Source organism: Misgurnus anguillicaudatus, chromosome 16 (genome assembly GCF_027580225.2).
Source record: "Misgurnus anguillicaudatus chromosome 16, ASM2758022v2, whole genome shotgun sequence".
Taxonomy (NCBI): Eukaryota; Metazoa; Chordata; class Actinopteri; order Cypriniformes; family Cobitidae; genus Misgurnus; species Misgurnus anguillicaudatus.
In genome coordinates this window covers 34,121,140-34,132,150 of record NC_073352.2, presented here as the reverse complement: position 1 = coordinate 34,132,150, position 11,011 = coordinate 34,121,140, and the positions used below count along the sequence as shown (strand labels likewise).

The following is an 11,011-nucleotide window of genomic DNA, read 5'->3' as shown; positions in this document are numbered from 1 at the left end:
ACGTTTACTCTTTGAAAACACGCATTTAAATGTTGCAATAGGCTACACGTGTCAAAGCAGTGGTGCCTTCACAAACACAATGGTCCAGCAGCATGCAATTTTTATTTTAATCGCACAATAATTGTTTTACCTCGATTATCTTGTTTTTGTAATTGTTTAAATAAAAATGTGAAATTGAAAAACGATTAATTGCACAGCCCTAATATCTACCATAAACCGCAATAAGAGACCATTTTGTAAAATAATTTATTTCCTCTCCATTTAATCTGACGAATCTCTGTTGAAGAGTGATCAATATTCATTGCATTTTATTGTAAATGCATGTAAAGCGCATCAGTTTTATATTTCTAATAGTCATTTCAGGCATTTAGTAACAAATATTAAAATCCATCTGATTCGAATGAAACAGCATCCCACAGATGTTAACAAATGCATGTAATTCCTTTCCATCCACACAGTCCCCTAAATTACAATCATTTCCCGTTTTGTGTGTTGGAGTTATTCAGATTAGGCTTTTGTTCGACGCTGAATTGCCCTTCCCTCCTACTTTATATTCTGTAATTAACATATGCAAATAGTCACCTTGGAGACATGATTAGGTAAATGTGTGCAGATGTGACATTGAATGTGCACTGCATGAGCAAGTCGATCGTATTAATAAACAAATTCTCTCTCCCTCTCTCTCTCTCTCTCTCTCTCTCCATATGTGTCAATCAATGCAGCATGGCCAATTTATATTAATAAACGCTACAAACTCATTAAATGCAACAAAATGAAAATTAAAACAAAATCCCATCCTTCAAAAACCGCTGGGTTATTTCCTGGCGTTGGGTCAAAATGTTTATTTTTGATCCAACAATGGGTTAAAACAAACCAGCATAGGTGAAATTATAACCCAACAGGTTGGGTTTATCATTTTTTCGCCCAACGCTGGGTTGAAAACCCCCCAGCATTTTTCGTGTGTAGTCGTCTAACTTAAATCCAACATATCTTCTGTCTCTGACCTGATTACTTGCAGCAAAGAAAGAAACCGATTCACCTTACTGATTACAGGGCCATAGTCATCTCTGTAAATCTGCTGAGTGTCTATTTTGGACAAAGACCCCCTTGGTAACCATGGCAACTTGCCAAATTGTTATGGATCACTGCAAAAACCCCAAATGATTTTCCATAAGCACAGCCGCAGTTCATTGCAGACATACGTGCGGCAGGCAGGTTTGTGCTAAAACGGCTCTCGCTGGAGACGAGTTGAGTTTAATAGCTTAGGGCGAGATGATGTTACGTTTTTATATACTTTGAAACATTCAGGGAGTAAACAAATTTTCTGTTTTAAACGGAAGCCTTTTCACGTTGCTGTCTAATTTGTGTCTAATTCAAATTGCTTTCCGAACAGAAGGATCCCAAAAGACTCCCTGCTGCTTGGTCGCCCCCGAAACCAGTTTCATTTCCTCCTTCAAACAAAGAAATAAAACAACTTAAACTGACTTTAAGATGCTCAATCCCTTCAAGGACTACATGCCTCAGAACGGGGGATAAATCGGGCTTAGGGGTCCCAGGATGCTCTGCTGTCACTTCGGCCCAGTGCTCCTGACATGCCCCTGTTCCCCGATCAGCCCTTCTGGTCAGAGATCAAACGCCGCCCCCTGGGGCGAAAGGGTTGGTTTGCTTGGGTCTGTTCATTCATCACGCTCAACAACAGACGTACGAAATCAAACTAAAGAGGCCAGTGGACATCCTCTCTTTTCCTGTTGGGCGGACGATGGACGCTTGAAAGCTGTACATGCAGAAAGCGCCAAAGTGATGTTAATCCTCAGTTAATGGACTCAAGATGAGGTCAAACACCTGCAGAGTCTGTCTGTCTGTCTATCCCATCTGTCTGGCTACTTCACTGTGAAAGCCTGAAGGAAAATTGGGTAAAACCGGCTTTGCGGATTTATAATCTTGCCAGTGATTGTGTATTTAAATCTAATATTACTTTGTCCAGTGTCTTTCTTCACCAGTAAATTAAACGAAACTGCGACTGCAGACAGAACAGAAGTCTGTATCAGCAAAATCAATGTGAGGGCACAATGTGCTCCTTTCTTCTCTGACCTTTCTGGAGGTCCAAATAACCAGTTCGACCCGTTTCACCTTGTGAAAATGAAAAGGAATTGCACAGATTGGGTCATTTAAAACAGGTGAGCAGGCGAACAGGAAAAAATCAGGCCTGGTGGATTTTTCACATGCCTGTGTAGTCATCTCAGTTTATATGGTAATGGCCATCCAAAGCACTTTACAGGTTGCCTCACATTCATCCATTCGCTCACACATTCATACACTGACGGTGGTGTCAAGCCATGCAAGGCACCATCCAGCTCGTCGGGAGCAGCTGGGGTTAGATGTCTTGCTCAAGGACACTTCGACACTTGGTCCGGTGGAGCCGGGGTTTGAACCATCAACCTTCCGGTTTGTAGGCAACCTACATGAACCACTGAGCCGCTGCCGCCCAATATAACCATATTTCAGTGGTTAATTTGTAATTCACAACGGTTTAGTAAAAAGGCTTTCATATTTTAACAAATATCTAACCAAATGCTTTGGATAAAAGTGTCTGCTAAATGAATATATGTAAATAATGAATCAAATTTCAACTTAAACTTCAGGTTTGGCTTGGCTTGAGTTGGATCTCAATTTGTGACCCTGGAACACAAAACCAGTCTTAAGTCGCACGTGTATATTTGTAGCAATAGCCAACAATACATTGTGTAGTTCAAAATTATCGTAGACAAATCACGTTTCCGGGTACAGTAATAAATTGTCCCTGTCCCAAATGGTACACTCAGGACTTATGGACTTCCTCAGAGTCCACACTTTGATGACACATGTAGTGCAGACCTTACCCTTGACATGACGGAAATAGGAAGAGAAGTTGCCCATCAGTGTTAATTCCTCCCTTCTGTCTGATTGGTGTGATTGCTCTTTCGCAAGGACTTTTGGGTTGGTAAAGTGCGTGATGTCTGCAGCATTGGGGGCTGCACCGAAGACGGCATCAAGGGTGCAAAGGGGGAGCTGATGAGCACACTTTGGAGTGTAAAAATGATAGATGGGACACCCTACGGACTCGTAGGCCAAGCAAGCATGTGCATTTTAAGGCCACGAGACCGAAAGATTGCAGCAACAATGCTGCTGTTGGATTATGGATCAGGTGCTGCTTCCACTACGGCCCTGTCCCAAATGGCGCACTTCATGTGGACTTTCAGTCTCATGGCCTTATATTGCACGTGCTTGCTTAGTCTACGAGCAGGCTTTGCGCACTTTACTAACCCAGAAACACCCCGAAAGAGCAATCAGGCCAATAAGACAACGGAAGGGGGGCTCACACTGATGGGCAACTTCTCTTCCTATTTCCGGAGCGACCCTCAAGTCTGTTCCCAAAATACGACTCCGTGCGCCCTCAATGACTCTCGTCAAGGGACCACAAGTCTGGAGTGTGCCATTTGGGACAGTGCCAATGATTGTGCGTGTGGCTGTGACGTTATTGCTTGCACCACTGGCAACAAAAAAGGTCATGCGTAAAATTGGCCAATTCCGGTCTCTGGCCGGTCGATCGGTGCATCTCTGATTATGACTTATAACTGGTTTTGTGGTCCAAGGTCACATAAACACACAAGCTAAAATGTATCTTATTTTGTTTTCCTTTTTAGATTATAGCACTGGATAATTTTGCCTCATTTTTAAGAGTAGAAGATTTTGTTTCATAAGCTATTTTGGTAGTTGTCCATAGCTTTACATTTTGATACATGAGATCGCAAAAAGATATTAGAATAAGGATTGGTATATTGCTATATAGTTGCAGTGTTGCATAAGTCTTAAAGGAGTCATATGACCCGATTTCATGTTTTCCTTTGTTTTTAGAGTGTTAAAAGATGTCTGTGCACATAGAAGATCTGTAAAGTTGCAAAAATTAAAGTTTAAAATCCAAAGAGATCTTTTTAAAAGGGAAGCCTGGTCCACGCCCACCTAAAACGGCTCGTTTAACACGCCCATGCAGTTAGACGTCATACTGGTTTGAACATCAGCATAACACCGCCCTAATGTACACGCAACGATAGAGGGTGTAACTTTCAATCACGCTGTAGTATTGTTGTTGCCGCCATGTCGAGTAGACGCTGCGTGTTTCGTTGCGAAAGGCAAACTACTTTGTTTGGCCTTCCAATAGAGGAATCATTAAGAAACCAGTGGTCAGTTTTTCTTTACAACGCTGTTCCAGACCAATACAGCTTAAATGTTCGATTGTGTGCTGCACATTTTACGGAGGATTGCTTTCTGAACATTGGGGAATACAGGGCTGGATGTGCACACAGGCTTCGTGTTAAAAGTGGAGCAGTTCCAACTTTACCCCTACAGTCTGGCACTTCTGAATCCCAGCATGTAAGTATATTTTTATATTGATACTGACTATTGTAACGCGAGTTTTGAGCACTGCAGAGAAGTGTTTTTGTATAACTACATAGCATCGTGTTCCCACGCAGCGCGATGCAACGTGTAAAGACTGTATACGTCATTATAATCAGTAGTTATTGATTTAAAAAATGCCTCGTTTATAGTGTATTTTAATGTGTCTATTGTTTAACGTTTCACCATTAACATTACCATATTTCACCGCTCGTGAATTATTATATAATACGCAGCTTTGGTTCGACCCTTTACCTTTTACACGTACATCATATCATTTATATGCCGGTTATATGTCAGAGGTAATCGTAACGCTGTAGGTTGGAATTACATTCAATAGATGTAACTACTTTTTGGACTTATTTCAGAGTACATATCATCAGGCCCGCAGTTCAGAACAATTATCCACTTCATCACGAAGTTATGATGTTGAATGTCAAACGGACAGTACCGATACACTGCCTGCAGCCTCTCCAAAGACGCGATCCATTGGCACACAGCTGTCTTGGGGTACACTAAAGGTCACGCATACGCGGAGCAAAGGTATTTCACATGCAGTAATAGTTTTTTAAATCCATGAAGTATAGTAATTTATTAATGGAAAACACAATGTAATATTATATTACAGTGTTGCAAGTTAAACGTTAAGATCTTATGTTTTATGTTAGATAATTTTTTATTACATTACTACAAGACTGAGTACAAATACAAATAATGTCCTTTTTTATTGCAGGCATGCAGGCTAAGGTTTCTTCTTTTGATGTTGGTACTGAAACTACTCCCAGTTTCCACTTATTACCATTTTCTTCAACTCCCATCAAAGCCCCTACTTTCACACAACGTAAAAGGTCTTGTCTAGAGTTGGATGAAGAGGACGAAGACACAGACATTTCACAAAGCGTTGCTGAACCACTTGATTCAACGTATAACCCAGACAACTCTGCTGTTACGGAGGCGTCTGTACTGGAGGCATCTGTAGTGCAGTAAGTTGTTTTCTCTTTAGTTTTTTTTTTTACTTTGCATGTTTAAATGACTTTAAAAAATTTAAATGTCATGTCTGTCTTGTTTTAGTGAACAGACAACATACAATGTTTCAAAATACATTGTTTTTGAAAGCTGCCTCCGAGAGCTATTTGAGACATGTCCACTTTGCAAAACAAAGTGTGAGGTTCAATGTAGACGAATGGGCACCTATGTGTCATTCATTCAGCTATGTCCAAGATGCAGTTACTACAGAAAGTGGGAGAGTCAGCCGATCATTAGAAGTACCCCTGTTGGAAACCTAATGTTGTCTGCTGCTATTTACTTTAGTGGGGCGTCTTTCTTTCAGTTTCAAAAGGTACTTTTTTAACATTTCTGTTCATATTTCTTTTCAGTTATTGGTAGATTATGATGTTATCCTTTAACTTTTTTAGATTTGCAAAGCCATGCAGCTTCAGATCATTCGCTATGATGCGTTTAGGAGGCATGCTAGGAATTACCTAGAGCCTGCTATAGTACACAAGTGGAAATTGGATCAGAACAATCTTTTCCGTAAGCTCCAAGAAGAGGGAAAGGTGGCAGTTGCTGGAGATATGAGGGCTGATACACCGGGTAAGTTTTCATGTAGAGGTATTGATATCTTGATCTGGGTTCTTTTGATTATATTTTTGGTGATACACTAAACCGAACAATCTAGCGAGACTCAACAATGTTTATTGGTGTTGATACGATGTGACAATCGTCACACTTTTTTTTTTCCAGGGCACTCAGCAAAGTATGGCAGCTACACCTTGATGCATCTGGACAGCAACACCATTCTTGACATGCAGCTTGTTCAGGTGAACCTATTTTAAATCATACAATTTAGGGCTGCACAATAAATCGCATGCGATAATCACGTGCATCTCGTCAGTGAAGCCAGTTTCTTGATTAGTGTAGTAAATGCCGCTCTCTGAAAGCAGGTGATGACAATTACTAAGTCAAGTTCACTTATAAGCTGGTTTTCAATTCCAGTCCTCGGGCCTCCCCTCCCAGAACATTTTAGATGTCTCCATTTATAAAAACACCTGATTCCAATCATCAGCTCGTTAGTGTGTTAATTAAGGAGCCGATGAGTGAAATCAGGTGTTTCATATAAGGAGACATCTAAAACATTCTGGGAGGGGGGGCCGAGGACGGAATTGAAAACCACTGAATCGTATACATTATTGCAGACGATATGTACGAGTTAAAGGGGCCATTGCATGAAAATTTTAGCATTGCCACTTTGTAGGTTTGAGCAAAAATGTGTCGTTTTGGGTGTGTCTTTTAAAATGCAAATGAGCTGATGAAGTGCAAACACTGATCACAATGATGGTGGTTTGTTGTAATTCAAACTCAATTGTGCTGTCAAGTCCTTCTTTTCTCTCTCTTTCTCGCTGAACTAAATGGCAGTGCTGTGGTTGGATAGTGCAGATTAAGGGGGCGGTATTATTCTAATTAGATATCCTTATGACATCATAATGAAAGCCAAATTTCAATGACCTATTTTTGCTCACACCTACAAAGTGGCAATGCTAACATTTTCATGCTATGGCCCCTTTAATTACTGCAAAATTGTCGTAATTATAAGTGAACTACGGGTTTGTATATTAAATGCAGCTCCATCTGAAAGCAGGTGATGGCGATTTATTACTAATCAAGAAACCAGCTTCACTGACGAGATGTGCAATGACAATCGCATGCAATTTATCGTGAAGCACTAATCCAATTATTATATTATTAGATTGTGAAGTATTCATTTGTAGGTTTGTGCCTTTTTGTAATTTAATTTATACGCAGAGTAACGAGGTAGGTGGTAGCTACCACATGGAGAAGGAGGGCTTGAAGCGTTGTCTTGATCATCTAGAGTCTAACAGTTTGGCATTGGATTACATTGTAACGGATCGTCATCCACAGATCCAGAAGTTTCTTAGGGAACGCAACATCGTACAGTACTATGATGTGTGGCACTTCGAAAAAGGTAACTAATATACTTTTTGTATTTTATGACACATGGTGCTGTGTAATGATAAACTTGGTGTGGGTTTTTTTTTGGTACACATTGGATTGGTTTATGACATTTCTGTATGTATACTCATACACCACATTTTTATTTTGGCACATTGGATTGGTTTATGACATTTCTGTATGTATATCATACACCACTTTTTTTTTTGGCACATTGGATTGGTTTATGACATTTCTGTATGTATACTCATACACCACATTAATACTATGTTACAGGTTTGTCTAAAAAATTGGACAAACTTTCACAAAAAAAGGAGTGTGAAATATTGAAGAAGTGGTTGCGGAGCATAAAGAACCATGTGTACTGGAGTGCTACATCGTCGTCTACTGGTCCTGAGAAGGTTGCCAAGTGGACATCCCTGATTGACCACATCCAAAACGTACACACCCATGATAACCCTCTATTCCCAAAATGTGTACATCCAGACAGAGTCTCTACAGATCCCAAAAAATGGTTTGAACCAGGTACGTATCAGAATTTCCATGTACTTTATAATGTTGGTAAATTCAGACACCGCTTACAACTAGTCATGTTTCTTTTATGTTATTCAAGGGTCAATGCCTCTACACAAAGTGGAAAAGATGCTTAACAACAAGCGAGTCCTAAAGGATGTTGAAAAGCTCAGTCACCATCACCAGACATCTTCACTAGAGGCTTTCCACAGTGTGATCCTGCGGTTTGCACCCAAAAACGTTGTCTTCCCTTTCATTGGGATGTTGTGCAGGTATAACATGTTATGTGGGGTGGATTATTATATTTTTCTCAGTATGTATATGCTAGATTTACTGAAAGTCTGTAATGTCTTTACTTGTATGTTATTCTTGTACTGAAGGTTGTACCTTGCAGCAATGCACTACAACGAAAACGGAGACCGTGAACAGGCAACAACCACGTCAGGGCAACCAATGTTCAGGATTGTTTTTCCTAAGTCAAAGAAGGGTGGATGTACTGCAAAGCCAATCAAAACAGCCCCAACTTATGGTAATAATATAACATTTATTTTTTATATACTTTTAAAAGAAATGTACACATAGTGATGCATCAGATATGTCTCTCAACCTGTTGGTTTAGATCAACAACATAAATAAAAAAACCCTCTATACTATTTACAGATTATGTATCAGACTTGATGAAGCTTGTCTTTGAAGAGGTGTTTCCAGACCCTGCTACATTTGTAGATGAGCTAAAAAGCATCCCAGTTCCCACCACACTGTCCTCTCAGTTTGAAAAGCCTTCAAAGGAGGAAGTTATTGGCAGCCGCATCTCACGCTTCAGTCAAGGGGTGGTCGAAAGCCTACATACTGTCCATCCGGATCAGGGAACTCCAGCCGAATCCGAAGCACAACACAGGATGGGAGAACAACTCTGACGCTCTTTCCTAAATAGCCCCAGCACCAACTTACAAAGCTTCGATAGGCGAGATATCGGTACCGCCTGTAAAGAAGATTGTAAACAATAATTTTACAATATTTTAAAATATTTTAATTAACAAAATTTTTAAATATTTACAATTATTAACTGGTTATTCTTTGGTTTTGATTCTGAAAGTAAAGAAATATGATAAACAAAAACTTACTCTTCTTCTGTTCTACGCCTTACTGGTCCAAAATCAGCTCTGTAAATATTATTAATGTTTTGGAGGGTGTACGGATTTAAGCAGTTTGCTTGGAAACCTGGGTGGTGCGTAATACATTTAAGAGGGTCTGAAACCTGAGTCATTCGTCTTACAACCTGTGGAAGACAAGTTACTAACTGTTTATAAAGCAGTCAAAAGAGTGTTTGTATACATTTATGTATATATGAAAAAGTAACAATTTGAAATACCTTGCGTATTTCCAAGCAGCATATGTTTTCTGCTTCACTGGGCATTTTATTACAGTTTTCACATTTGCACCTAAACACACAAAAAAGTAAGAACACAACAGTATGTTTTTAAAACTTAAAATATTTTATAATTTCATGTCAAAGTCAATCCATTGAAGACATATCTGTATAACATCGTTTTTGTAGGGTAAAATAGTTAGCTTATTAAACATTACTTTTATTGTGAAATACATTCTTACCAATGCATTGAAGACATATCTGAATAACATCGTTTTTGTAGGGTAAAATAGTTAGCTTATTAAACAGTACTTTTATTGTGAAATTAATTCTTACCAATCTGTTACGTTCTGCTCAAGTCGCGATGGCAATGTTACTCCATCAGCTTGGTCATCTTGAGTTTCAGGATCAGATTCTGGCTCGAATTGATATGGTAGTATTGACGACATAATCATCAATATCAATCATCAATCAATCACGATGACAATCATCAGTAAGGCTTTGGAAGCGGATATTACAAATATGGTAAGGGGCGTAACTGTTCCCGAACACTCTCGGCCAATCACAATGCATTTGACAGTTGGCCAATAGGGGCACACAACGCTATTCATGACTATGAGCTTTGTAGAAAACGGCGCGTTTGAAAGAGGCGGGGCTAAATGAAGCAACAACAATGTACGGTATGTAGAAAATAATGTGTTTTATTAACTTTACACCACCTAAAAACACTGCATTACACCAAATACACAATATAAGGTGCTTTTTAGCCAGGTAATATGACCCCTTTAATCCATATCCAGCCTCTCTCTCTTTCTCTCTCTCTTTCTCTCTCTCTGTCTCTCTCTCTCTCTCTCTCTCTCTCTTTCTTTCACCCCTGTACCTTCATGTCAAACAGGCTTGTGTGATTGATACAAGCCTGCCAGTCTGTAGCCTGTTGCTAATTTTAGCACAACCACCCCCAGAACCTCTTTCTCTCTCTGTGTGTCTCTCGTCACCTGGGGAGAACAGTGGTAGCATCGAATAAATTGGGTTCCTGCCCCAGAATCCATCTTTTAATGGCTCTCAGTAAACTTGGTCATCTGTGAGACACGGGTACACTTTGAGTGATGTAGTGTGTTGTATTCCACAGGGCTGTCAATGGAGAGAGTCTACATCGGTAAACACATAAACGAATACAGAGAACTAAACAGCAACCTAGTTTAGCTTTTTTCTACAATGCTAATTTTAACCCCACCTAACCTACCATTCCTGCATTACAAGCTATAAATACATATGATGTGGGTTTGCTAAATAACAGATATCATCAAACCCCAAATGTGGCCAGATGGATGGCTTCGAGGTGAGATATATAAAGGAGGTTAGATACGTACATAAACTTGCTCTTAATGATGTCGGTCGCAGACCACTTTACTTCGTTCAATCTTTCACCTTACTGCTGGCGCTTCTGTCAGACGTGATTAATATTCCAATGTCCTCATGCAAATCTACTCAAATAGGCTGGGCGCGATTGGTGCAACGGCGGTAACGGGTGTCAGAGGAGACCATTTAGCGAGATCATACATATGCATGAGCTAATTCATTAATCAGCTTGGCTGCGGTTCATCTTTGGAGCTGCACTGGAAAATAAATATGCAAGGGTTTTTAATTTTCATGTTCGACTTGAAGGAAAATGGATTTTAGGTCTACACGGACACCATGAATTTACCACCTGCCTTTAATCAAGAA

At 39.8% G+C, this 11,011-nt stretch overlaps 1 protein-coding gene and 1 long non-coding RNA gene across 2 annotated transcripts; one reads left to right on the top strand and one right to left on the bottom strand.

Moving 5' to 3' along the window:
* Window positions 1-3,854: 3,854 nt before the first annotated feature.
* Window positions 3,855-9,030, top strand: LOC141350085 (uncharacterized). Its single transcript, XM_073854541.1, has 11 exons — window positions 3,855-4,410; window positions 4,803-4,977; window positions 5,168-5,417; window positions 5,506-5,773; window positions 5,850-6,027; window positions 6,178-6,254; window positions 7,237-7,417; window positions 7,681-7,929; window positions 8,018-8,189; window positions 8,298-8,446; window positions 8,578-9,030. Exons 1-11 carry the CDS (start codon window positions 4,135-4,137, stop codon window positions 8,832-8,834), a joined length of 2,232 nt encoding a protein of 743 aa, XP_073710642.1. The 5' UTR covers window positions 3,855-4,134; the 3' UTR covers window positions 8,835-9,030.
* Window positions 8,454-9,679, bottom strand: LOC141350086 (uncharacterized). Its single transcript, XR_012358047.1, has 3 exons — window positions 9,290-9,679; window positions 9,042-9,196; window positions 8,454-8,899 (listed from the first exon to the last, which is right to left on the bottom strand). It is a non-coding gene; the product is annotated as an uncharacterized lncRNA (long non-coding RNA).
* Between the last annotated feature and the right edge of the window lie 1,332 nt (window positions 9,680-11,011).

What these genes read in the sequence shown, in the direction of transcription:
- LOC141350085 (XM_073854541.1), top strand. Translation starts at nt 4,135, where the DNA reads ATGTCGAGTAGACGCTGCGTGTTTCGTTGCGAAAGGCAAACTACTTTG. An exon ending in TATGAGGGCTGATACACCGG is followed by an intron (nt 6,028 to 6,177) that starts GTAAGTTTTCAT and finishes TTTTTTTTCCAG; the next exon opens with GGCACTCAGCAAAGTATGGC. An exon ending in CAAAACAGCCCCAACTTATG is followed by an intron (nt 8,447 to 8,577) that starts GTAATAATATAA and finishes TACTATTTACAG; the next exon opens with ATTATGTATCAGACTTGATG.